This window comes from Conger conger, chromosome 6, assembly GCF_963514075.1.
Source record: "Conger conger chromosome 6, fConCon1.1, whole genome shotgun sequence".
Taxonomy (NCBI): domain Eukaryota; kingdom Metazoa; phylum Chordata; class Actinopteri; order Anguilliformes; family Congridae; genus Conger; species Conger conger.
In genome coordinates, this window is record NC_083765.1 from 17,523,799 (window position 1) to 17,551,573 (window position 27,775).

The 27,775-nt window shown below is 45.3% G+C and overlaps 2 protein-coding genes across 6 annotated transcripts; one reads left to right on the plus strand and one right to left on the minus strand.

The window, feature by feature from the left end:
• tp53bp1 (tumor protein p53 binding protein, 1) lies at positions 1 to 20,537 on the plus strand. Of its 4 annotated transcripts, none has more exons than XM_061244916.1 (29): positions 1 to 155; positions 4,883 to 5,094; positions 5,378 to 5,465; positions 5,580 to 5,661; positions 5,931 to 6,022; positions 6,414 to 6,554; positions 6,655 to 6,715; positions 7,271 to 7,443; positions 7,702 to 7,828; positions 8,239 to 8,333; positions 8,452 to 8,666; positions 8,779 to 10,195; positions 10,302 to 10,418; positions 10,590 to 10,805; positions 11,071 to 11,137; positions 11,351 to 11,452; positions 12,487 to 12,874; positions 13,295 to 13,363; positions 13,526 to 13,675; positions 14,235 to 14,458; positions 15,171 to 15,335; positions 15,650 to 16,035; positions 16,183 to 16,374; positions 16,632 to 16,808; positions 17,662 to 17,850; positions 18,350 to 18,444; positions 18,940 to 19,136; positions 19,674 to 19,810; positions 20,223 to 20,537. In XM_061244916.1, the coding sequence occupies exons 2-29, from the start codon at positions 4,915 to 4,917 to the stop codon at positions 20,405 to 20,407; spliced, it is 5,727 nt and encodes a 1,908-aa protein (XP_061100900.1). In that variant the 5' UTR covers positions 1 to 155; positions 4,883 to 4,914; the 3' UTR covers positions 20,408 to 20,537. The 4 variants fall into 4 exon arrangements, with proteins under 4 accessions (XP_061100900.1, XP_061100902.1, XP_061100901.1 ...); XM_061244917.1 differs by lacking the exon at positions 1 to 155 and adding an exon at positions 3,400 to 3,515; XM_061244918.1 differs by lacking the exon at positions 15,171 to 15,335.
• On the minus strand, positions 20,519 to 27,309 carry tubgcp4 (tubulin gamma complex component 4). 2 transcript variants are annotated; one of them, XM_061244922.1, is made up of 19 exons: positions 27,155 to 27,309; positions 26,554 to 26,682; positions 26,338 to 26,460; positions 25,642 to 25,695; positions 25,425 to 25,481; positions 25,194 to 25,273; positions 24,610 to 24,811; positions 23,636 to 23,801; positions 23,297 to 23,421; positions 23,072 to 23,122; positions 22,875 to 22,980; positions 22,685 to 22,792; positions 22,143 to 22,287; positions 21,631 to 21,808; positions 21,404 to 21,538; positions 21,168 to 21,284; positions 20,904 to 21,043; positions 20,787 to 20,819; positions 20,519 to 20,752 (listed from the first exon to the last, which is right to left on the minus strand). In XM_061244922.1, the coding sequence occupies exons 1-18, from the start codon at positions 27,230 to 27,232 to the stop codon at positions 20,807 to 20,809; spliced, it is 2,007 nt and encodes a 668-aa protein (XP_061100906.1). In that variant the 5' UTR covers positions 27,233 to 27,309; the 3' UTR covers positions 20,519 to 20,752; positions 20,787 to 20,806. The 2 variants fall into 2 exon arrangements, with proteins under 2 accessions (XP_061100906.1, XP_061100905.1); XM_061244921.1 differs by having other exon boundaries at positions 20,519 to 20,819.
• Between the last annotated feature and the right edge of the window lie 466 nt (positions 27,310 to 27,775).

Here is a 27,775-nt window from a genome sequence, read left to right on the forward strand (position 1 = left end):
AGAAGCAGGGAGAGAGAGAGCGAGAGAAATTGGATGCATCGCCGTTAAAGCCAGATCCAGCCGGCCAGAAATATTTAAACAGTAAACTCATGTATTAAACAAAACCTGCAACGGGAGAACCCCCCAGTCTCGTAAACAAGCTCAACTTTTCAAAGGTAAACCTGTGATTTATTACCATTAGCTTACAAATGGCATTAACAACAAAATTGTCTTTCTTCAGCATAAATAAAGTGACACTGATTTCTTATCGGTGACAGGTGTGATTGTAATGTAAAAAATATGTTTGATCTCTCATTGAAATCGTTATTGTTCCTTTCGGTTGCTGCGCAGTTCTTTCTTTGGGTGTCAACTGCATTCGTTCCTTTGCTCCGTAAACGCCGGTTACAGTCATACGTGATGTTTGCTTTGTTCCGCCTCTGTGTACAAACATTCTTATGCATGCTACATGGGATGTAGTTTCCAACATTTTCACAAGCGAATCCTTTGAAAAAGTTGCGTTTTGGAGGTGCAGGAACTTATTTTTTGTACGATCTATATCGTTACACTATAATGTCGTTCAGTGGACTCAGACGAATCTGTAAGCACGATCGACTTAATAGCGGTAATGATGTCTAGTAGAGTTCCTGCATTCTGTCTACCCTTCATTGTTTGGTCAGTGGCCAGCTGCGTGGTCCTCAAAGCGATGTATACATGATGTTGGCATGTGTCTGGGTGCCAACCTGCTAATCTTCAAGACCACCTACATCTTTCTTAGACAGAGTTCCTGTATGAGGAATATAGCCCCCCGGAGTTCCTGTGCGTAGGTGTCATCCCATGTATCACTTCACAGATTGTACAGATTTACAATATTTGTCAGATGAGCATTTTTAGAAACTATATATTTTAACAAAATTACATTAAAAAATGTCTACATTTACAGATCTGTGATTGTAAAGCAACTACAACAATACCAGAAGTGCTTGCATCTCAATGCAGAAAAATATATTTTCCAGTAAGAAACCTTTCTGTATGGCTTAACATTCTCTTCTTTCTTTTGCAACTTTACTTAGAACTAATTTCTGAACAGCTCTATAGTATTGTGCCCATTTCAGAATAATCTGCTCAAAATGAAATTGTTGTGCTGTGGCTCATTGGGTGATTTGCTTCGTAATTTGCTAAATAATATATCTAATTTCCTTCTTACCCACAATTTTCACATTTCTACAAAAAAAAAAGATAAATTAAATAATGTCATTACTAATTTGTATGATTCAAGAATCATACAAATTAGAATTAAAGAAGAATTAAAGAAAAAAGGATTTGACTTGTTGTGGTTACATAATTGGATTACTTACCAAACAGTTTGTTATTTTTCGGCAAACTAAATCTCCTCAGTTACCATCCAGCTATGTACCTGGATAATACTTCAAATGTATGAAAGTTGCCTTATATCAGGGCTATTTAACTTATTTGGCCCCAAAAGCGACTTACAAGTGCATAGGTTATAAGTGCAAGTGTTGTTCTAAACATATCATCATCATAAGTGCAATTATTTTAGTTTTTTAGTTTTTTTTGGGGGGTTAGACAAGAGGGATGGGGATATCAGAAAGGGGGGCAGGGGAAATCAGGAGGGAGGACTAAGGTACAGTTTGAAAAGGTGTGTTTTTAGTCTGCATCAAAAATAAGGGGAGGGATTCTGCTGTCCTGACAGTGGTAGGCAAGTCATTCCACCACTGAGGAACCAGAACGGAAAACAGGCGTGAACGTGCAGCTCGACCGCCAGGTGCTCGTAGAGAGGGAACCATAAGGTGACCAGAGCTGGCAGACCGGAGTGGTCTAGCTGGGGAGTAGGGAGTGATTAAGGATTGTATGTAAGGTGGGGCAGTCCCCTTAGCAGCCTGAAATGCCAACACTAGGGCCTTGAATCAGATGACTTTAATACATTTTTGTAATACTCTGTTTGTTTGAATACTTATTTCTAAATTTAATTGCACTGCCCTAGATTACATTTTCTGATAAGAACATGGAAAGAGGCTGAGGACTGAAATGTGGGTGCAGGCAGGGTTTCTACAACACTTATTGTAACCCTCTTGAGCAATTCAAATAACTCACCATAATTAATCATACCAGTACCCAATGAACCAGGTTTCAAATAACTGAACAAACAATCTGACATCACTTGTTATGTTAGCAAGTAGAACAATGTCATTTTTGACTGGGCCTGGGTTGTGTGCTAGAGGACATGTGAACCCTACTACATCACAAGGACTTTTCTTGAAAGCCAAATACTGATTCCTAAATTTCACTGAGTGACTTATAAAATATCATAGCTCCACCTATTTTGGAGTTCATAATGCCCCACTCTCATGTCATTGGTGTACATCATAGTCACGGGACTAAGTATTGTACATTTGTCCCATGGTTTCTTTTTGTAAGTAAGCTGTGGCTCTTTATCTGGGTGTGGGCCTGTATGTAGTCTACTTCTCTAACAAAGAATTTGCATACTATCATAGCTTTCTACTACTTATATTTTCACTTTGAGTTTTTGCATTTTTCACCCCACATTGACCCTCCTTGGTATGTGGTGAGGAAGCAGTTAAGAGAAAAGATTATGTTGCCATGGTAACAGATAGAAGTAGTTTGTGTCTAAGCAGGGTCTGTAGAGATGTTAAATTATGTGGGCATAAAGGCTGTTAGCATATGGCAATTTGCTGCCATTTAACCACATACAAGCACTTATCTCACTCTCACCAGCTCAACAACTCACTTATCTGCTTTCATATTTCATCAAATACCTCCCTCATCTAAATGGCTAATATAATTGGGCACTTTCTTTCTGGACTATGCCTCTGTGTTTTTGCAGTAAAACTAATAAATATTATGATTATGAACCGATCAAAGTCCCTCAGACAAGCCTGAAACAAAACTTTCACAACACTTATCAACATAGTAACTTCATGAAGAGGAGAACATTTAACTTACAGAGGTCAATTATTAGCCTACTTAACTTCAAGGAGAACATTACCCATCGTTTTATATGTTCTTTTATAGGTCCTTTTTTATGAATGCATTGGTAGGCGACAGTTACCGATGCCTATTTTGCTCATAGTGTGCCATAGCCTGATTATTCACGCAATAAAAAAAAAAGACAATTAGTCTAATTTACTCAACATCTTCTTGTTCAGCGAGACATTCTTCAGGTATCTGAATGTTTTCGCTTGCTATTTAAAACTAACCGCATTTTCTCCGCTATCAATTACATTACAATCACTTAACAGATCATGACATTTTTAAAGAGATTTAAAAATAGCTCTAAAAATAATAAAATAAATAAAATTAAAACTGTCTGGCTAGCCCCACTTCGTTGGCGAATCCAAACGACAGGAAGTTTTTGTTGCCCTATGACCCGGTGCCGCAGACCAATCACAGCTTTCCGTGAGGTCGCGTTTGCCGCGAAACCACAGGCATAGTGAACGTCGATGTGTTATTTATTGGTGTGATCGGGGACTGGAGACACTTGGGCTTCGATGCATTTGGTAGGAATTCAATTAAAATACAGGTTTATACGTTGCATTGTAGATGTTTTTTGGCGAAAGATGAAATAAAATAAAAGCAGCTATTTTCGCTAGGCTGTCATCCGCTACTTCGCATTACTTATACAATAATGTGGGTTTATTTGGATCACGAGAGACATAACATTGTTCTGTTGTTATACGTTAAGTTACCTTAAACGGCGGCCGTTGTGTTATGTGTGCATACTTGCTAGCTGCTTGTATCGGGTTGAGTATTCACTTGCTTGATAGCTAGCTTGCTAACTTACGTAGGGGGAGGGGTTCAATCAAACATCCCAGAAAGCCGTTCACAGTCGGTTCCGTAGCCTTACAATTCAGTTAGCTAGCTGGCCAGTTAATAACGTGTTGTCTGTTTAGTCACAACTTGGATGTTAGAAAGCACATCCAAACACTAGCTAGACATATATATAATTTTTTTTATTTTTTTTTATTTTTTTTAACTTATACACGTACGTGTTTTTGACAAGTTAACTTACACTTTCGCTTGCTATCAATCATGTTCAGTTGTTTAATATCTGTATGAACTGCGTGACACGGTCCACCTTTCGTGCCGTGCTGCCTGGCCTTTTGTTCTTAAATCTAGCCTTCACGTGTTTCATTTCTTTCCGGAAGCGATGAAATGTTTGTTCCAAGTGTTCACTGCGTAAAGCCAAATAACTGAAAGTATGAACTATTTCGTGTTAAATTCGATTATTTACAGTGCAGTGCTACTCAACACTGGTTCTGGAGAACAATCAGGTTCTTGATTAATTAAGGGAGTTGAAAGCATTTAAGTTCCAAGATTTTATGTTTACGTTACAGATTTTAATTCTCCTGTTGTCCTCAAATTACCCTAGCCCAACTGCCACGTCTATTGCAGGGAAAAAAATCTACTTGTAGATCAAACGAGTGGTGTACTGCCAGGGCAGAAAACATTCGCCGATGAGTAACAGATTGTTTCTACAAAATATTGATTCGGTTTTTAAAATTAAATGAAGAGGCTTTATCACAGGGGTGGGTCCAGTGAGGTTTGACCCTGTGGAAATGGAGGGGTAACTGAATGCATGTTTAAGTCATTACCATTTGTTTTGTATCTGAACACTACTGATTTCACTTGCAGGTCTATTCATTTGCCAAATAAAGATGGAACACTTTTTAAGCAACACTTGCCACAGCACATTACATAAAATGGCAACATTAGTTATCTGAGAACTGATCTATTCCTTAACAGAATAGGAAATATCTATTATTTGTAGCCTGAATATCTTTCTTACATGTGGTATTAAGACCCCTGCCCCTGTCTGGTTATTCATGAATTCCTGGTGTGTTAATATGTTGTTTGTTGTATGCAGTTAGTGCTACCATCAGAGAACATCCATTCTACATGGATCCTGGGAATAATGAGCTGGAATCCAGTTTTTCCCAGTTGGACAATCCCTGCTTGATTGTTGAGGACTCCCAGCCCGACAGCGCTGCCTTGGAGGAAGACCCCGACAGTAGCTATCGCTCCCTGTTAGCCCGTCGCCTCTCCAACCTGCAGCCCACATCTCCCAGTCCTGTTTTGGTGAATTGATCTTTATTGGGAGCACTTGCCTGGGGGGGATGAATGTTTAACCATTTTTGCCTCTCTTGGATATATGTGGAAGTAAAAACTTGTCTTTATTTGAAAATTTTAATCATCAATCATTGTTGGTGCAAAAGTAGCTGGAATTCTTATACTCTGTTATTTATTTTTCATGCACCTTGGTAGAACTGACTAATAGCAAAATATCATTTGTGTATGAGAAAGTGGACACTATGATGGCATACTTATTTCAACTGAAGGGTTCCCTAATATTTCCCCGTAGGAGCTGATATCGTCTCCACTGGGAAGCAAGTGCTCTCCGACAGATAGCCTTGCAAACATCGAGCAGAGGAACACACAGCCCAGCTCAGGTCAGGCCTTGAACATTTTAACATGGGAAAGGTTTTCAATTAATTTGTCAGAAATGTGTGCTTTTGATCACTAAACCACTTGCTAGACTTGTAAGACTGCCATTTTGTGTTTAGCTAGTTTGGAATCGGCTCAGAGTTCTGACACACGGGAGCATAGTCAAGTTCTTGAAGTGTGCTCCCCATCCAATCAAAACAGGTACGCAAACATTAGTCATTCCTGAAGTGGTGTTTTGAGGTACAGTCATCACTTATGTTGTGTGTGGGAATGCGTAGGTTGATGTCTCATGAATCTGTGTGTAATGTGGAGATTATGGAAGAAGTCATGTCTTGGGTAGCCCTCCTGTGTTACCCTTTGTTCTGGCCTCATTGTATTTGACGATGCCTTTTCTGAGGTGTCACTTGCCTGGCATGCTCTTTTACTGGGTGAGTTTCAGTGTGTTTTTGGGACCTGTTCGTCCCTTTCAGTGTTCTAGCCCCTATCACCAGGAAGTGTGCAGGGGAAGAGATGGAGGTGGATGCTGGGGCGGACTCCACCACACAGTGTGCCCAGTCTGAAGGCAAGTTCTCCTGTACTACAGCAGAGCTGAGGCTGCCCTGACTCTTGTGTCATTTGGCATTTCTAATTGTTGAGTTTTTTTTTTTTTTTTTGTAGAGCATTTTTTGAAGCTGACATCAGTGAATCTATGAAGGGATATAAGGCATTTGTAATGTATGGGCATACAATGCTTCACTTTATAATGTGATATGACCCCACTCCCATCAAATCCCAGACAAAAAACTGCTTACAGTTTTATTGTACACAGGTGAAATATTACTATGGGAATGGCTGTAGGATCTCTACTGCTGTCAGTATTGTGACAGAAACAATATTTTTTGTATGACGCAATGATTTTGGCTATGTTGCTGGTAGTTGAGTCATAATGGTTGTGGGCTGGTATGCTTACACAGGAGGAGCATCTCAGTTTGGTTTTCTGGAGCTGTCGGAGAGCCAGGGTCTGAACCATGAGCTGGACAGGAATGAGGAGAGCCAGGTGGAGAGGCCCAGAACTCCACTCAGACAGACGGACAGCCAGCAGCAGGCTAAGCAAGGTATGGCTTTTGCCCTTACAACTCAGCTTTATTGACAGAAAGCCACGAACTGATTGCCCGTCATCATCAATGCTTAAATTATATTATTTTTGCATTTCAGGAGCTGTACTGAAAACGGCAGCAGGTGTGGCTTCAGGTAGCCAGGCCAACTCATCTAAAAGGTAACTGGGTCTGACTGAAAAGCATGCGCTAAAATGCCTTGGTTTGGTGAGCCCATAGTCCAAACATCTGTCCTGTCTGGCCAGTAATCCCAGAGTTGCCGTAAACAAGCAAGAACAGGTTCTTTGGTCTGTCTGTGGCAGCTGTGCATGTTGTCTTTGCACTGCAATGTGACACGAAGCTGCAGCTGGCATCATGCGCATGGACAGGCATGCTAGTCTGCACTGTCATGAGGTAGCAGCCTATAGCCTAGTGGCTAAGGTGCTTGACTGAGACCTGGAAGGTTGGTGGTTCAAGCCCCAGTGTAGCCACAATAAGATCTGGGCGCTTGGGCAAGGCCCTTAACCCCACAATGCACCTGGGTGGGATTAGCCCCTGCCTAGTGTAATCAATGTAAGTTGTTTTGGATAAAAGCGTCAGCTAAATAACTAATGTGATAACGCATATGACTGAGCTTGCTGAATTGAGAGCAATTCAAATGAAAGAAAGGCCATTGGAATTCTATAGGTTCAAACTCATGGGCAAGCATCTGAAGTTTGGCTCTCCTTCCTGCCCAGGTCAGAGGTGAGCTCCAGCTGTCTGTCAGAGCGCTCGTCCGGCGAGAGGAAGCAGATGAGCATCCAGGACCTGCTGCATGGCCAGGGGTCCGAGGCCTCGGCCGAGGCGGCCCAGGAGCCCGAGGACGAGGTGCCTTCTTCCCAGGATGACTTATTCGACGCCGAGAAGACCGGTGAGTTTTCATTCCACCTTTGGTTTCCGCCTGACAACATGAGCATTCCGTATTTCAAAGAAATACCCGCGGGATCTTTGCAAAAGGCCTTTACCCTGTTCTTTTCCCACTGTCCCCCCTGTTTTTTTGTTGTACTGGTAGCAGTTGAAATCTTATCCCTGGTTATGGTTATGTACTTTGCATTTTGTTGTACGTTGCTCTGGATGAGAGCGTATGCTAAATGCCATTTATGTAATGTAATGTAATGTGATGTCCCAGGGGGTGGGGTGGACAGCACCGTGAATGAGCCAGAGAGCCAGCACCTGCCGACGTGCACCCCTGCCAGCACCCTGCGACTGCTGCACCTTTCAGGACGCGGCGTCCTGGTGCAGGAGAGCCTCTCCCAGTAAGCCAACACACCAGCCCTTCACCCGCCCGCACACAGTGCCCCATCTCACCACCACTTAAAATGTCCAGTAGTACAACACATTATTTTGGTCCATTATTGATGGAAGGGACCTGAAATTACACACAAGTGACTTAGCAAAAAGGTTTTTGGGAAACTAAATTTGAAGCTCAACACTGAAATATTTCGCTAAATTCTGAGAATCTGCTGTCATTTATCGGTTGTGTTTTCCCTTTAATTCTTTTTTGGAACATGGTAAATGCTGTCAGTTAGCAGTTGTTCTTAGATATTCATCATGGAAATTATTTATTCAAATTATGCTTTCTACATTATGAGGGTTATGAAGTTATATTCTGTGCCAAACATTTCTAATGCTCCATATTCAGTGTTGTCATTCTGTTTTTCCAAAGGAACTCTGCTGATTTTGTAGCACCTACTCAGGACTGTTTAAGCCAAACACCTCTCATAGTACCTAACTCACCCACAGCACAAGAGAATGAGCAAGGTAATTTATCTTCTACTGGTAGAAATAAAGCAGTTATTCTGAAAAGAAAAACTCTGAAACATACTTGTCCTGAATGTCTCTTTGTAACGATGTTGTTCTTTCTGTGATCATTATAAAGCTTTTGAGGAGCCTATGGATACATCCCTCCCTCCCGATGAGCCAGATTGCCTACAGAAAAAAGGGGAGGAGCCAATGGACATGGACCAGGCTCCTGTCCAATCAGGCACAGCACCCAAACCACAGCCCTCTGCATCTACTCCAGTATCCCAGCATTCCCCTGGTTTTGTCCTGGAGAAAAACATCTCTGTGCCTACCCTTCCTGAGCTCTCCCAAGTAGGTGTCTGATTGTGGGGGAAAAAAACAACTGGTGAAAATTGGTGAAGGATGAATTTTGGAAGTCGGAATAATGGTGAAAGAATATTCCTCCTTTTTTCCCCCCTCACAGGATGTATTTGTCCCAACCCAGAGCCTGGGGACAGGAAGTAGTACTGACAGGGCAGGAACACAAATGAAGGAAGCTCCTCAAAAGGACAGGCGCTTATCACTGGAGTGCGGATCTCCTGGGCCGTCTCACTCAGAGGTGAAGCGCATTGCCAGCCAATCGCTGCCCAGCGAAGTGGCTGAGTCGTTCCAGTTAGAACTCTCTACTCTCAGTGAGCACAGCAGTTTTGCACAACCTTCAGAAAAGCCGCGGGAGGCTGAAGATAGCCAGGCGACACAGATAGAGGAGTTGGGGGGGCTTGTAGCCACATCTGCCCGTAACTCCGTTACCTCGCACCACAGTTCCCAGAAGGAGGGAAACGGTGTCTGTCCAGAGCCTGTACCAAAAAAGTCCCCTAGTGAACCGAAAGCATCCCAGATGTGTGAAATGAGGAAGGCTAATGTGCTTGATGGTACGGGGGAGGCAAACTCTTCAAACGAGCAAACTTCACAGGGAGCGTACTCTGAGACACCCAAACCCACCACTCCAGCTTTGAATGTAACAAATGCCACAGAAACTATTGACCTGACAAAAACTTGCAGTTCACAGAACCAAGACTCTGCTAGCTCCCTGAAGAAAGCTGTGACCATAGACTTAACGGGATGTTCACAAGAAAATAACCCCCTGTCCTCAGCCCGGAGTGCCTGCGTCCCTTACAGTTTATCATCCGTATCGGAATCTGAGTCCATACTGCCGTCAAGAGTCGCAGAACTTGAGACCCATGACATGGTGATGGAGGTCCAGTCCAAGAGTCCTGAGGTCTGTGTGGATTCTGGGGCATTGGTGGTTCGGTCAAGTCCGAAGGCTTCACAGAAGCTGGCTAATGCTACAGGGAGCGTTAGAAATGACCTGGTTGTGGAGGAGGACATGGAAGAGGCAGAGAGGCAGGAGGACACGACAGGGGATGAGAGGTCCGGTCTCTGCCTGTCTCCCTCCCAGAGCCAGGCCGTCTCCCCAGAGCCGATGGAGGAGGAATGTGCTCCTTCTCCCAAGGCGCAGAACGTCCTGAGAGAACAGGAGCAGACCTCCAAAAAGGAGGCAAGCAGCAGCAGCGTTATCCTGGTGGAGGAGAGCGAGAGAATCTCCCAACAGAAAGGCACGGTTGTGACCTCGCAGAGCGAAGGAGGCGTGGCCCCAGGCTCCCAAGGAGCTTCTCCGGCTTTGCGAAGATCAGGAACTCCAGGAGTCGACATGAACAAGAATGCTGCATCCCCCACCGGCTCCCAGACCAAAGGCCCTAGCCCCTCCCCAGACAGACACTCACAGACTGTGAAGGTGGGGTCACAGAGCACCAGGCCAGCCGATGTCCGATCCCCCAGAGGAGCAGCAGGTCGAGGCAGAGAGATTTCTGGGAGCAAAAGCCCCAGTGATAGCTCTGGAGGTGTGTGCATGCCTACATTCCCTCTTTGTTGACATTAGGTTTTTGGTGAGGCATTTGCTCAGTTGTTTTAATTTTATTACCCCCCCCCCCCCATTTTCCTCCTCAGAAATCCCATTTCATTTCACTCTTCCTAAAGAAGGAGAATTCATTGGTCCTGTGGCCACTGCCACGCCTCCTCTGATCAACCAATTGAAGCAGACGCCCAGGCACAGCACTCCTATTGGTAGGCTGCTCCTCACAGCTCATTTCACATGCGCTTGGCAGTAGTGGTCTATTTTAAGATTACGATAGCAATAACTGTGCTGTGCATGAACGCATGCATTTAGCATTGCCATTTGGGAGTTCTTGGGGATTTTTTTCTTCTTCTGATTTTAATGTTTGCTTTCTTGTGCAGAAATGAGCTCCTTTTCAGAGAGGTCGGCAGGTGATGTCACTAGGGAGACTGAAATGGCGGCTAGCGATATCACAGTGGAGGAGAGCAGAGAGGCAACAAAAGAGGACCTCTCTTCCCCGGCCGCTGCAGAGCCTGATGGGAAACTGAGTTTGAGGATGAAACTTGTGACCCCAGTGGAGGAGACGAGCTCGTGCTCAGAACGCTTCAGTCTACAGAGTAAGTGCTGTTCTCCAAGTAGCCTCCTCTTTGCTGCCCTTCTCTGTTTGCTTGTGCAAATCATAATGCCATTTCTATGAATAGCTTGAGATTGTCCATTCGATTGTTTCCTACCCAAAATATGGTTTGGTATAAAATTGTTAATAACTGCTCTTTATTCTGGACATCTTTTATAACACCAGTTATATGCTGGTTTACTACCCGACTATTTTTCCCTTCTTACACCATATATGTGCTTGAATTTGAATTGTGGCTTTCTATTCAGAACCTGCACTATCAGAAGAGGATGGCTCTGTTTCCAAGGTTACCACTGTTGTCAAGGCTGTTACCAGGTAACCTGCCTCCGTTGCTATGCAAGGAAGCTTATTGATATTAGCTCTGATTTCAGCTGCTGATGCAGTTCATGTTATCACTGTAAATGTACTATTATTATTGCATAGCATAATAATTAGGAATAATATACTTAAGCTCTGCGGCTAATGTTATTAGAACAGGAAGTGGGTGAGAGCAATTTTTTGATGGCCCAGATGTCTCTGTTCCTACAGCCCAAGGTCCGGTCAGTCAGTGTTCAGTCGTGTATGCGAGGCACGCAGACAGGTGGAGGTGGAAGAGAAGGCCCTACCCAGCATGCCTTGCACTCCTACCAGGTACTGTCTCCCGTATAGCTGCTGGTTTCTTGGTTTTGTAGAACCCCCAAGGTCACAAACACTGGGTCTTTACCAAAAATATTTACCATGTGCTTTAGCACCATCTGCTGTTAATCCCTTGCAACAAAGCTCAACATCCACAAGCTATTATTTTGGTTTATACACCATTAAAAAGGTTTCAGTTTTTGATTATCAATACGTGGTGAATTGTTAGTGGTGGCATTCAATTAAAAGCATTTTGCCACTAGCGTGCCTTAAGTTAGTATAGCAATGGATGGGCACAGTGCCATTTCATGTTGCACTTGCAGTAAGTGTTTGATCTCACAAACTTGACCACGTCTTCAGCTTAAAGCTTTGAGAATTGCACAATTATGACCATGTATAGTGTGTGTGTGTGTGTGTGTGTGTGTGTGTGTGTGTGTGTGTGTGTGTGTGTGTGTGTGTGTGTCTTAAAGCTGAAAGTAGGTCCTGCAGTGTGGCTTAAGCAGGCAGAGCCGGCTTGCTGGTCCTGGCCCATTTGTGAGTGGGAGAACATGGGAGTGGGGGGGCGGGCTGCTATTTTGGGCACCCGTCAGCTCTCCCCAGAGAGGCGGAGGAGAGGAGAGAGTCTGGCTTGCCCTGCTGCAGAGCTCCTGCAAGGTCCTTTTCAAGGTTTCCCAAGCCCCAGTTTCTCCCCTTTACCCTGGCAGGACAGCAGCTGGGTTATGTGACTTTAGCCAGAGTACTGAACTAATATGCAGCTTACTGCAAGCAAGTACCGTTGGTGTTGTGTTTTGGGAACAGGGCTTGTAATCAGAAGGTTTTAACTTTGGGTGGTGGTGTTCTATCTATATGTGAGGTGTATAACCTAAATTACTTCAGCAACCCCCAGCTGCATATATAGGAGGAGAATGCCGTGTAAGCTGTTCTGAACAAACGTGACTCCAAGCTGCTAACATCCATTCAGTTTGTTTCTGTTACGTTCAAAAGTATGAAATGGTTGGTGGTGGTGGTATTTCTGTTGATGGTAATTCTGGGCGTAATTGACTCCACAGGGGAGACCTGCGCAGCTCACCCCAGTCTCAGGAGAGGGATTCTCAAAGGGAGGCTCCAAGTTCACAGGGTCAGCGGACCAAGAAGGTCCCTGGCAACAGCCAATCAGTAGAGCTCTCTGCTAGCCCTCTGGGAGAAGGCTTGGCGTCAGCAGGCGCTGGTGGGAGCTGGACGCCGGAACGGTCGTCTCGCCGAGCGGACCTTCACGCTGAAACACTGGGTCTGGCAGAGGGCGGGGCCAGTGGGTCCATCCCTGACAGGGAGGGGCCAGAGGAAGGGGAAACTCGCAGGGCTTCAGGATTGGTCGCCAGCGGTACCCCATCGAGGCAGAGAGCAGTATCCCAGCAGACCAGCTTTGATATTGCCACCTTTCCCAGTTCTCCTAACAGAGTAAGGGCTCTACAGTGTGTAGCATATCGGGTGGGATTTGCTTCACTTATATGGGCTATGAATAATGTCACCATACTTCTAGTCCCTTATAACTGTAGGACACACAGCATTTTGGTTCAGCAAGTTGTGCTTATGTACCAGAAACAAAATGGATTGATTCTTGCAGCAGATTTGCAGGTGTAGCAGGAAGAGTGTTGAATCATACCAGCATGTGCAAGAACACAAAGCAAAAAATGGCCGCATAGGTGGGCAATAACAAATCTGTTAAGTGAAATAAGAAGGAAAATGTGTCGCACACATGAACATTAGTGCTGATGCTGTAACAATATTATGTTCTTCTCAAGTTGAGAGCTATGTGTAGTGTGCTCTGAAGGCACACTTCGGTATTTGTCACCAGTGTAACTTTGTGTCGCGTTTCAGAATCGCCAGAGGGCCGTGTCTCAGCAGACCAGCTTTGATGCCTCTGGCCCGCAGTTCCCAGGAAGCAGGGTGAGGATCCTCTTGATGCTGACGTTAAGTGAATGGAGTCGTGGGCAGCCTGACACTAGGGGAATGCAGTCGTGTGGGCAGCCTGTTTAACTGTGTGGCTGGCTGGTGGTGGGTTAGGCCCTGGGGTGCAGTGGGTTAACTGGCTCCACGCTCTGTTTGAAGGGGGAGTCGGAGTTGCCCCCCCGCGCTCCCGCGGGGCAGTCCGTGCGCAGACACGTGCGCACCATCCGGGAGGTGCGCACCACCGTCACCCGCATCATCACAGACGTGTACTACGAGAACGGGCAGGAGGTGGAGCGCAAGGTCACAGAGGTGAGGGTTTTCGGCCTCATGTTCAAGGGTAGTCCCATGTTAAGACATCCAGGGAGAACTTAGCCTGATATTGTCTTATGATCTACAGTGTACAGCGCATGTGCATGCTCCTCATGTTCCTCAAATTTTGCTGGTTTTCCACGCTCCCTTTATCTGGGAGTCAGGTGTGAAGCCAGTCTGTCAATCAGTAGCAATCCATTTTTCAGTTAATTTACCCGGGAGGAAAGAAAACGAGGGCTGGATTTTGATTTAAGGGCCAGATTTGAGGATCCCTGTAAGTTTAAAACTAAATGGTAAAGCCAGTTTGTGACATAAGCAGGCTTTACGAACAGCCAGAGCTTATTGCTAAAACAAACTGGGAAATGTATTAATTGAAAAAATTAATGTTGGTGAACTGTCATTACAACATTTGAGAGCATCCCGAAACTACATATCTTACTACATATCATAGAGAACATAAAATTCAGTTTTGAGTGGATTCATCTTCCTAAATGTGGGATAAGGAAGCTCTCCGTCCCGATGCTCGCGGTTTTCCGTGACTAATATCCGTGCTCTTTAGGAGTCGGAGGAGCCGGTGCTGGACTGCCGCGTGATGGAGAACGACATCTCGCCGTCGCGTACGGGCAGCTCCATGACCTCCGGGGACCTGGCGGACATCAGCTCCCTCTCCTCCAAGGCCTCCAGCCTGCAGCACAGCTCCAGCGGGGCCAGCAGCGGGGGCCCGGGGCCTGCCAGGAGGGCCGGCTTCATCGTGCCGTCCACCCGCGGGGCCAAGTCTGCAAGGTTGACCGCTCGCCCCGTCCTCCCCTCCCTGCCTGCTTGTGCTGCCTTCTGGAAAATTCTTACAGGCTGACTTTTCTGTCCTAACAACTTATCTCCTGTTCTTTCACTCACATGCCGATCAACCCTTTACAGCAGGGCTGCCCAACCCTGCTCCTGGAGGGCTACTCTCCTGTAGGGTTTCACTTCAACCCTTCCACAATTTGGCACACTTGATTCTATGAATTAGCAGTTCAATGAGCTCTCTAGCTGTTGGGAGAGGTGTGCTTTGTTAGGGTTGGAGTGAACCTAGATCTAAGGGAACGGGGTTAGGCAGCCCTGCTTTTTCCTCTTCAACTCGGGATGACCTGCCACGCTTTTGCTCTTTGCGTGCCTCTGCTGCCATTGAAAAGCAAATACCTAGAAAGAAAGTTTGACTGCTACTTGTTCAAAGATCATGTGAAATTCCTCCCCCTGTGGGATTTTAAATGACAAAAAGCTGGGCAGTAAAGGTACCCAGCAGTACATGAATCTCAGCAGTATGGAATCCAGATTCAGCCGCTCTAGAGTGATTAAAAGGTGCAGTGTCCTCTGAAAGAGCTGAGGCAGGCGTGGTCTCCTGAGCTGGGTCCAGGGCCCTGGTGGTGAAGAGCTGAGCCCCTCTGCTGCTGCTCCCCCTGCTGAGAGCAGCCCAGGGGCGTCCGCTGACCGCGCCTCTGTGTCTGTGTCCCTCCAGCCCCCGGAAGGGGAGCGGACAGCAGCAGAGGGCCCACCGGGGGCGGGGGGGGTCTAACGGGACGGAAGAGAGGGAGAGAGCTCAGGGGACTCGGCCCCTTGTCCCTCTGACGCCTCGCGGAAGGGCCCGTCGGGGCCGGCCCCCCTCCCGGGGCCCCCTGTCCAGGTGAGGCCTCTCAATGCAGGCTGTAGGACAGGTCAAAGGGGTACACCAGTTCCCCCCAAATTACATTGTCTGTCCCATGCCCCTCCATTGCATGTGCACACTTTAATTTCTGCACTTTTCACTTTTCTATTAATATGTCAATTTTACAAACACTTATTTGTGGGCTTTACCCATCTTCCCTTTAACATGAATTTGTAGTATTAAAATCATCCATACCAGCAGCTCAGTCTGGTAAGAGAAGGAGTATGGAGCATTTGAAATAAACATTCTTGAGAGGTCGGGCAAAGTTTTCAAAGACCCCTTTCTCTAATTAGGGGTGGCGCAGCCCTGTCCAGGGACAGCGTACGGGGACTCCCCTTGTCCTCGGAGGAGGACGAGCCGTACACACGGGTGTGTGCCCGGCAGGCGGAGAACCCCCCCAAATGTGGGACCCCTGGCCCTACGGTCATGGCCCTGGACTCCTCCCCTGACAGCGGGGGTTCCAGCAGCTTCGTGGGGCTCCGTGTGGTGGCCAAGTGGCTGTCCAACGGGTACCTGTACTCGGGCTGCATCACGCGCGACCTGGGCGCCGGACGCTTCCGCCTGCTCTTCGACGACGGCTACGAGTGCGACGTGCCGGGCAAGGACATCCTGCTGTGCGACCCCATCCCCCTGGAGACGGAGGTCACGGCGCTGTCTGACGACGAGTGCTTCACCACAGGTCAGCTCAGACGCCTCCTCGTCAAGTGGTTCAGAAATGGGATCAGTCTTTTGAAGTGCAAGAGTTCTTGTTTGTTGGGAAGACCACTCCTCTCCTGTGATGTGGGGGGCGTAACTGTAGACTCCCTGTGTGCGGCTGGGTCTGCAGGTGTGGTGAAGGGCCATAAGACCGAGGGCTCAGAGTTCTTCTACAGCGTGGAGAAGGACGGCCAGTGCAGGTGGTACGGCCGCATGTCGGTCATCCTGTCCGTGGAGCAAGCTAACCGCCTCAGGGAGCAGTTCGGCCTGGGGCCCTACGAGCCCGCTACGCCTCTCGCCAAGGCCTCCGACATCAGCCTGGGTAAGGCCGTGAAACAGACATACAAAATGGCCACCATTCCCAGTCCTCCCAGCTGTGCTCGATAGAGTGTGGCATATTGGGTGGGGTTAGCATCACTTATACGGGCTATAAATCATATCGCCATACTTCTAGTCTCCTTATAACTGTGGGAACCACAGCATCATCGTCAGACAAAATGGCCTCAAAAAATGTTTGATAAGGTGGTAGCATTTGTGTTTGTGTCCTGAGAATGTGGCTGCCATCCTCTCTTTGCTCAGATAACTTGGTGGAGGGAAAGCGGAAACGTCGAGGCGACACGGGGGAGACACCCACCCGGAGCTCCAGCGACAGCCCCAGGACCCCAGGGCCTTCTGGGAAGAGGAAGCTAATGAGCTCCACCGACGAGATAAAGACTCCCGCTAAGAGAGGCCGCAAGTCAGCTGGTGCCAGAACGGGTATGGACAACCCAGCCACGGAGGAGCAAGATGACTGACATTACCGAGACCCGCCTCATTTTTAGCTTTTTAAATTACAACTGTAGTGGACCTCTCATATTTTTAAGCTAATATTTTTAAAATCGATGATTTCATGAATCTCTTTTTTACATTTTATCAATGGAATGATAAAATTAACAACCAGGATTTATTTCAGTAGACGCTTCATGTTTTTAACATACTCCTAAAAGTAATATGGCTGAAACTGTATTGCTGCTTTTAAAAATAAATGGATGTCTACTTTTTTTTTTGAAAATCTATTTGGTGCCCTGAAAAAATACAAGTGAAATATGTGATAAGTCATTGGTGTGTTCCTGTCATGTTGAAACTGCACTATATTGTGTTTTTGAGTTTGGCTTAGCATCAGTTCTATGGTCATTTTAAATAATGCGTAGTCCCAAACGCCTGTGAAAAATACTTGAGGTATTACTCTGACTTCACAGAACAACACCTCTTGCTTCTCCCTCTACTGAGCTGGTATGTCTTAAATTCATTATATCACTATGTCCCAAGTGTTCACTTAAGATGGGGGGTGGGGGGGGGGTTGTGCACTTCATGTGGAAGTTGGTTTATTTTTGGTGTCCTCTGTCTTGTCTAACCACTTTAAGGGCATGTTCTTTCTTTGACCACAGTTTGACCTGGTCACTTATTGTTAGTGTTCTGGGTTGCTATAATGATAATGTTGGTCCTTGATCTAAGGATTGGTGTCATTCTGGGTTTGTTAGGGAAGCATTGTGTTTTGGAACCGTTGCGTTTAGGCCTTGGTAGGATGATCAGCTGTGTTAAGGTCCTCCCTCTATGTTTCTGCATACAGGGAAGCATCTGGGCGTGTGCAACACCTCTGGCAGCGGTACCGACCTGCCCTCTGACCCCAATGACCTGGTGGAGACGCACGGGCCCCTCCCCCCTAGCACCTCCCTCTTCTTAGGCTACGCCTTTCTGCTGACCACCTCCTCGGACAGGGACCGCGAGACCAACCAGCTGCTGGCAAACGAGGAAGACGGTGAGGCTACCTTGGCCAGTGCACAACATCTCACCCGCTTGCTTTGAGCTCACGCAACACTTAGTATTAGGGATAATGATGGATGGGATAGCATCACCAAATTGGAGGAGCTCCAGCAATTACAACGCATGTTGGGCAGGTACTGCTATTCCAGGTGCCCTGTATGTATATCGAGAAATCACCATTGACATTGTTATCCTGTTGCCAACACCACCCCACTATTGTTTGTCTGTTAAGGTGACATCACAACTGTCCTTTGCCTGTTGTATTATATGCTCAAAATAAGAAAATGCAACGCAGTGTTTCTCACGCAATCCGTTTCTGTCTTCAAATTACATAAGGATGCATCACCAATATGTAGCACAGCTCAAATCATAAAAGGTTCATTTGAGTTGGACACAACAGCCAAAACTGTTTAAAACCCTTCCTGTATTACACTTGTATAAAAATACTGTTTGGTGCCAGTGGACGTCAGTCTGACTTGTTTGTGTTTTGTCAGAGTACGTGCAGATGGCACCTTTTAACAAGAGCTACACGGAGCAGCAGCTGGAAGCTGGAGGAGGATTTGTTCTCCAGGACTTTAATGAGGGACAGGTGAGGACCGCACAAATTTGGACCAGTTTCAAACTTCTATGCCTTTTAAGGGAAGAGACTGGAATCCATTTTCATTCATGCTGAAATTTGTAAACGGTTAGAGAAATCCACTATCGTGCTGTCCTGATCAGTATATACTGCATGTAGGTTTTCCACTCCAGTGCACCAACCCAGGGCTGCTTAACACATTTTTAATGGGCACCAGGATATACTGTATGCACACGTATCATATAAATAATACCCTAGACACTTTCAAAGTATGTAGAGCTATTGAACAAAGAACTTTACAGATGCTAACCTGGACACACTTCTGGTGCTTAGTAAACATTTTTTGTTGTTTTTTTAATGGTCAAATGCAGGTCACAGTGCATTTGAAAAGCCCTGCACTAACCTGTTCCTAATAAATCTTGAGTAACTCAAACTACTGTGCTATTCCTGACCTTGGAAATGTTGGTGTAGTGTCATTACCTAAGTGAATGCTCATTGGCTCCACAGTGCAAGGCCGCCTATCAGAGCCTCCTGATTGCAGACCAGCACTGCCGCACACGGAAGTACTTGCAGTGTCTGGCGAGCGGCATCCCTTGTGTGTCTCACATATGGGTGCGGGACTGCTGCCATGACAACCAGCTGCTGAACTACAGGAACTACCTTCTGCCTGCTGGTGTGGGGCTGGAGGGCCGCGTAGTGGAATGGTGAGTCCTGAGGAAAGATGTTCAGGAGACATTAGAGATGAGCAGTCCTGATGGAAAGGCCAGGTTTATGTTCTGCCATATGATAGGTCCATACAGCCCAATATGAAGTGGCTCCAACCAAATCACGAGTTTTGGCTTTGGTTGAGGAAATTGAGAAACTTTAGAATTTAGTAGGGTTTTAATAGGAACTCAAAACGATAGTATAGCAGTCATTTTGATTGGTTGAAAAGGTAGGTACAAGGCCGAGTGCCATATGCCACTCGTGGGACTGGAAGGGTTAATACAGCGCATTCGCTTTCAGGTTCTCTTCCCCATTACTTATTCAAATCTAAAATTGAATATGGTACAATTAAGCACCCAGACATTAGACCCAGCATAAGACATTATCCAGACTGTTAAAGAAATACAATTTGTAATTGTCAATTTGCCATTCTTCAAGGCAAACTCACAGAAAATATTACTGACATCATATCTGATATACCAGAGAAAATGGCTCTTATTGCTGAGGTGAGTGACATGTGGTCTTTGTTCCTACAGGCATCCACGCCGCAGTCCGTTCCAGGCCCTTAAGGTCTTGCTGGTCTTTGATAAGTCTGCAGAATTTTGGGCCGAGCTGCTGAAGATGGGTGGAGCTGCCTCCACATGCAACCATGAAGTGGACAGCAGCAGCCCAGGTGAGTTCAGCTTGCTAATGTGACCACATCCTTTCATTTGCTGTATATACCTAGCTATAATGCAAAAACATGTTGGAAATGCTATGTGTGCAAGTAAACTACAAATGCCTGACACCCTACAGATAGCTTATCTCAGGGTGTGCTCAGTTAACACTAGCTTGACTACTCTGAAAGGAAGTTGGTCCTTGATAAGTCCAGTGTCCACTGAAATTTCCCAAAACCACCTCAAAAAGTCTGACGTTTTAAGAAAAAGTAAACCAATATTAAAATACACAATGGGGAAGTGTCACACGTGACCCAACAAGTCGTTTGAGTCCTAGGTGTCCTTGTGGTTCTCAAAGTAGCCAGCTTTGGAGACAAATTCCCACGATTTGGCAACACGGTGATAACACATTGTTGTTTATCTGGGCAGACTACTTTGCAGATACGCTTGACGTGGTGGTGAGTAGCCAGTCCTGCCCGCCGTCCGTGCTGAATCGGGCAGCATCCCTGGGGCTGCCGGTGCTGTCGCCGGAGTGGGTGATCCAGAGCCTGGTCTGTGGAGAGCGGCAGGGCTACAGCAGCCACGCCCAGTTCCAGCACAACTACTCGCCCTAGTCCCACCCGACCCAGACACCCCCGACCCGTCATTGTCCTGTGTTAGTTTTAGTGCATGCTATTTCTGTATATAGTTTTAATTCCTCTGTTTTTATGGAAGAAAACAATAAATTGTGATTGTTTCATTTTATCAGTTTTATTCGAGTTAGTCTTTTACAATAGATAATTTATTTACACTTTATACATTTCCGAAAGAGTTACAGATTCTGTGTGATGCAATGAGGCTCGCTCATTAATAATCTCCGCACATATCCATCTGTCAAACATGAGAAATGGCTAGTGGACAACGTAAAGTCGGTATGGAAAGAGGACACTGGTTTGGGTTAATGACACATGGGAATACGTTGGCGTCCGCCTTACTCCTCCATTGTTGTAATACTGGAGAGGATATTTTCAGGCTCAGATTCCAAAACTGCAAAAGAAAAAGTAGTCTTAGATTCTGCCGTCACAACATACCCAATGACCTTCCGTTAGCCCCCTGCGTGATCAGACATACCTGCCCAGGGTTCCCCCTGACTGGGTGTAGTACTTGTTATAATCCAGCCGCAGGAGGAGCTGGGCCAGGCCAGAGTTTATCTGGTGATTGCGAACACTCGACAGGATCTTGAACAGCAGAAAAGACTGCCGGCTGAAGCCCTGGGAAAGAAGAAGAAAAAATGGCTCAATCATGATTTGTGCCTTAATACCAGTCAAATTGTACCAGCCTGTATCTATCTCTGCTAAACCATAGCCATGTGTATGGAGGGTGGAGACTCCCAACCTTGACCAGGATATCCAGCTGAGCAGTGCCCCGGTCATCCAGTGGGCCCAGGTTCTGACTGACCAGAGAGCAGAAGCTGTGGCAGAGCTCCAGGATCTCGTTCAAGCAGTGAAACACCTGGGTCAAACAAGCGAACGCCACACGACTGAACTCCCGAGCCTCATGAAATCAATTAATTTGTGACGGAGAAGTGTAAAGTGATGTAAAGTATTGTTCTTTTTCAGCCCCCCACTCACCGACTTGAGCAGGATGAACGACTGTGCCAGAAGGTTGCTCAAGAAGTGGTCATGAGCCAGCCTGATGCTCTCAAAGTCCCTGATGGAGTTGATCTGATGCAGCAGTTGGGAGAATTGAGACTCCAACACGTCCACCTGCGCAGAGGAGAAGGCAGGACTGTGCTGGTTAAAGCGAGCTGAGAATTGAAGGGGAAAGGACTTCCTGCTCCGCGGTACGGACATCACACCTGTAGGTAGTACTGGAGATTGTCCACCAGGAAGGCCATGTGGTTGCGGAGCCTCCACTTGACGGCGTCGGTCTGGTTGGATTTCAGGTGCTTGCGCTGCATCTGCAGGGCCCAGCAGTGTTGCAGCTCTGCCTGCACCCTGCGCACACTCAGCAGGTAGCGGAACACCACGTTGTACCTGAGGAGAGGCGAGGCCGCACACTGAGGGGAGGGGACGTGCACGAGGAGAAGAATAATGCATGCAAAATATGCCGACAAAGCATTTTTAAAATTGTTGAGAAAATTACCACAGAGGTCGTTGTTTGGTGTAGAAAGAAACCCTCTATGACTAAAGTACTAGTATGTTAAGAAAAACCCACGCTGCAACCTCATGGTTAAATTAGAAACATCAACAGATTTTTGATCCGGTCAACTAGCTTGACAAGTATACAAAAGGAATTTACATTGATGGCTTAATGTCAGCCCTAGAAAATGATCCACAGTGGAGAAAGCAACAAAACTTTGACACTCACTTCTCGAGGACAGCAGGCGTGAAGAGGATGTGCAGAGGCCACTGCACCTTGTAGGCCAATCCCAGAGCAGCCCAGCCGGTGGGCGGAGCCTCCCGAGGAGAGGACTCCTGGGGAGGGGTAGCGCCCTCACGACCTCCAGCCACCTCTAAAACACCAACAGATCCCCAGTCATGCACATTTCAATTCCATTCCATGCATTGAGCAAATGCTCTGGATAAGCGCAACCAAACTACAAATTCTGACTGGAAATGTCATCTGTGAAAACCATAAAACTAAAAAAATAAAACCATAACAACATGAATCAATACATAAGATATATAAGAGTCCTAGGGGCGGGGATTGGATGGGGGGGCTAAGACGCAGTCTGAAAATGGGCTTTCAGTCTGCATCTGAAGACGGCCAGTAATTCAGCTGACCTGACCACAGTGTAATGTTCCACCACTGGGGGTAAAATCTTGAGTCTGTTTATGGCATCTCAGAGCTGTGGTCTTATATACTCCACATTTCTTACCCTTTTGATATTCAAAGCATGTCAGCCATACCTTTGGTCTCTTTTCCTTGGTAGTCGATAGTCAGGTGCAGGAGAGGCAGAAGGTTGTCATCATCTAGAAGCACCTTATGAGCAGCCTGCTGAAATGCTACATTGACATCTAGTGGAGAGAAAGACAAAACACAATCAACCACAATATTGGGAAGAGTTGTGGAATATGTAGAATATGGAGGCCTTCTTACCGTGTTCGGTGACAGCAGTGGGTGGTGTTTTCAGCATGTGCTGTGCGTGATCAATGAAGGCCTGGAAGAGCTCACCACGACCCAGTAAGTAGAAATCCTTAACGATCTAAAATAAAACCCAGAGTAATGCTAAAGTTGCAAGCACAATTTAAAATCTACATCTAAAGCATCTAAAAGGGGTGAAACTTTGTCCCAACCTTCAGTTGTCCCAAAAGGTCAGACTCCTCCACCATCAGTGTCCATAGATGCTGGAACATAAGATGGAGGAATCAATAGGTCTGTGTTGTCTGAGTAAACATCTGGGCTCATCTTTACTCTAGTTTATTCCCAGGATACAGGGCTTGAAACAAGAAAAGATTATGTGCCTGAAATAATATAATAATAATAAGCAGAATAATAACATTGTAACAGGTCAACCCCACCTCTGCAACTGTGCTCCGAATTCCATCAATGAGGTTCTCAAAGTCCACCAGACTGAAGAGTGGCTGCTGTTTGAGGCGATGCAGCTCAGCGGCAAACGTATCCTCCTGGTGCTTCAGAATAGAGCCTGGCAAGAGAAGTCAAATGTGACACCATCCGACCACAAGAAGGAAGACCTTTACACATGAGATCCAATCAAGAAACAGAAAAGTTATGAAAGTGCTTACTGCACAGAAAAGCCACAGGGATGCCAGTCTAACTTGATAAAATGGAAGAAGCAACTGGCCCTTGCACTAATGCCTGTGAATAATTGATGAAGGGCAGTGAAAGTGAACTCTCACCGGCGCAAGATGGGTTCTGGTTGTGATTCTCAAACATCTGGACTGACTCCCCAACGAAGAGGATCTTCTCAGCCACACGGACAGGGATGTAAGAGGGAAGCATTTCGATGCGGAGAGAGAACTGCTGCAGGGACGGAGCCAGCATGTTCTCCTCCTCAATCAACCGCTGCATCAAGTCAGAAAAAGCAGAACATTTTGTATGGTATCATAAAATCTGGCCCTTACTCCAAATCAAACCCTGGTTTTCTTTTCTCCTGGGTAATTCACTGAACAATTGTCGCTACGGGACTGGCCGGACTGTCTTCACACCTGACTCTCAGATAAAGGGAGGGTGGAAACCAGCAGTTCTCACCCCTCGCGGACCAGGATTTCATGATCCCTTCCCTGCCTTAAAGAAAGAATCTCATTTCTATTCACCAAACCCCTTCATAAAAACCCCTTGTTAATCCTACTGTCTAAAAACATGCATCAGCACCAGTCTCATCTTGACAATGCATTCATTATTCTTTCACACCAAGTTTTGCAGTTCAAATGGCGCATTTACAACATATCTATGCTGGCTCTCAAATTTTGAATATAAAAGCACGCTGGTATTATTTTGCAACAAATAATTTTGCAGCTCTAAACCCATCCGACAGTAGTTCCAGGATGCCCAGTGACTGATCATGTCCAGATCTATCCATCACATTTACATTTACATTTACATTTTATTCATTTGGCAGACGCTTTTAATCCAAAGCGACTTACAAGTGCATAGGTTCTACCACAAGTCAAAGCATCACATCCAGAACTAGAAAAATACACCTGGACTGCTGTTCTAAACATATAGTCGTCATATAAGTGCAATATTTTTTTTTTTTGTTTTGTTTTTTTTTGTTTTTTTTGGGGGGGGGGGGGGGGGTTAGACAGGGATAGGGGTATCAGAAGGGGGGGGCGGAGAAGGCACAGAGAAGGCAGATAGGGTGCTCCCGTACCAGATCCTGCAGCTCCCGTAACTGCTTCCCGCTCAGGCCCCCGATGCCCAGGTCTTCCTCCTCTTCCTCCTGGGCTTGAGCTGCGCCTCCAGCACTCGGGCCCTGCTTCACAAAGAACTCCTCGCTCTGATCCAGCAGGAGTCCATGCAGCATCCATGCTGCAAGCTGCTTGTACATCACTCCATGACACACGGCCAGAATCCTGGGGGGAAAGCAGGATCACTTTAGTTAACTATGCCGAGTAAAACCCGGAACAGCTCTTTTTATGTCAGTCCATGTTCCAGATTTGGGGTGGTTTCAGGTTTTACTCTGTACAAGGAACACCAAAGGATGTTCTATGGAAAACTAAGTAAACAGGAAATTGATGATGGTCATAGTCTGTGCTTGGCATGTCCTAGCTAAACATTTTCTGTGATTTTTTGTTCATTTATGGACCAGAAAAATAAACATTACAGTTTAAGCAGCTTATGAAGCTCTGACAATTCATTACTAATAATTTTTCAGAGAACAGCAATGTCCTTTCAGCCAAACTGTGTTTAAGAATGATGTTCACTTCATTTTTTTAACAGACAGATGGTACTCACTTCTCTAAGGCTAAACGTACAGGTGGCAACCCTCCACAGCTATGTTTGTACACCGTCTCCAAAATCTGGCAACCATGGATCTGATTCACAGATGGGAAAGACACAATAAGCAGGGTCACCGAACTGTTATTTCAATGACTTAAATTCATGTAAATGTGTATAACTCAAGGATGGAAAATATAGATCATCGTTCACTTCATCACCCTTATGAGTCATTGCTGAAGGTCTTACCTTCTGAGACTTGATTGTCTCTACTACCACCATGACAGAGGGGAACAGCAACTGAAACTGGAGGAGAGTAGAAAACGTTACTGGGGGAAAAAACATTGGAATTATTTCTATCGAAGCATGAATCCAAATGTATTAAAATCAAACTAAACACAACAAATGAACAACAAGCTGAGCAAAGACTTTAGAGATAAAACAGTATGCCTTTATTGCACATTACCTGGTCCAGTATGTAATTCACATGAGAAATTGACAGATGTGGGTCACCAAGGAACTGAAATAAACAAGAAAGGCATGGCATTGTTTTTAAAAGACTGTTAAGATAAACTCACTGAGCACTTTATTAGGAACATTTTTACTTTTATTACACCTACTCATTCATGTGATTATCTAATCAGCCAATTGTGTGGCAGCAGTACAATGCATACAATCATGTAGATACGGGTCGGGAGCTTCAGTTAATGTTCACATCAACCATCAGTATGGGGAGAAATGTGATCTAAGTGACTTTGACCATGGAATGATTGTTGGTGGCAGATAGAGTGGTTTGAGTATCTCAGAAACTGCTGATCTCCTGGGATGTTTATGCACACTAGTCTCCAGAGTTTGTAAAAAAAAATGGTGAAAATTTAAAAAATCCAGTGAGCAGCAGTTCTGCAGACAGAAATACCTTGTTAATTAGAGACATCAGAGAAGAATGGCCAGACTGGTCAAAGCTGACAGGAAGGTGACAGTAACACAAGTAACCACACATTACAACAGTGGTATGCAGAAGAGCATCTCTGAACAAACAAGGCATCATAACTCTAAGTGGATACAGCAGTGAAAGTCTAATAAATACCTAATAAAGTGCTCGGTGAGTGTATGTAGCTTTACTATCCTTTTTTTAACACAGTACAAGCACGGAGTATCCTACCTCCTGCTCAAGGTCAAGCAAGGCCTGTCGATAGGGCTGTAGCACAGAGTCTAAACCCGTGCAGAAAGCCCGCAGGTAGATCCCATGCAGTCCACCTTGGCTTGGCTGGGTAGGATGGTGCTCCTGTAAAAAGCATTAATCAGACAGGATTAATAAAAAAAAATCAATGATGAATCATTTGAAAACATTACCGACACTCCATTTCGGATCCCTCACTTGCTGATGTACATGGCCTGTGTGCTGTTCGATGAATTCTCTGAATCGAATGTAGTCAGAACCAAGTTTACAAAGCCGGTTCAGCACTGCGGTTTCACTCTGATGGAGGAAGGGTAAGTCCTGGGACACCTGTGGAAATATCAGATGAGCTCTGAACACTGAAGTGTCATGCATGAATTACATTCTTTACATAGGACAGATACAATATAGCTATGAACTTTATTATTATTATTATTATTATTTTTTTATTTATTTAACGAAAAAAACAATTAGCTAGCTCCACTAACGTTAAAGCAAACATCATAGGACAACTGCAGCAAGCCAACTCTTAGCTAGCTAACTATTTAGAATAATATTCCAGAAATCTACCCTCTCGTTGCAAAGCGAGAACATCTAATATGCTAAATACATAGCTATACGTATAAGCTAGTTTAGCTGACATTAGCTGGCAAGAAAACATACATCAGACCTATCCGATATATTCCAATCGATATTTAAATCATAGATTATATGAGCTGCAGTTTATATAGTTAGTCAACTGCTGACTTCCTGCAGGCAGCCAGCAAGCTTCATGTATACATTAGATAACGCTGCCTTTTACCTGCAAACCAGTCCTTTTATTCCATGTGAAAATGGTACCAGGGTACCCACTCAACGCCAACAATATCTCATGAATCATTTTGCTTAATTGATCATTCGAAGGACTCGATTGTATGCTTGTATTAAGATTTTGTCCGCCGATTCTACCGTCGCATTTCAATGACGCACGATGACAATAACGCGCTGCATTGTGGGTGATTGTAGTCTTCCACTCCACTTTGTCAACGTCAAAAATATAGAATTACATTACATCCATTAAACCCGTTTGGCGCAGAAATACTTCATGATATGTTGCATAGTTTTAACACTATATGAAAGTATCTGTTTTTGTAATTAATTCATGTTTGTAGAGTTTGTATTTATTATTTTTACATATCTTTATTTCTTTAATTTGCATCATGGGCCATGTATTACCTTGGTGAGAGATGCTCATACATTGTTCATGATCAGTTGCAAATAATGGTGCATATGCTATATATTAATAATTTAAGACCTTTCCCAACAGTCTGCCATGGCAACACCAACCTATTTCAGGCTGTCCTTTTCTGGCCCGTGGTCTAGAATAGGAATTCCCTCTGTGCTGTAAAAGGGTTTACAACTTGCATTTCAATTTCTTCCTTCG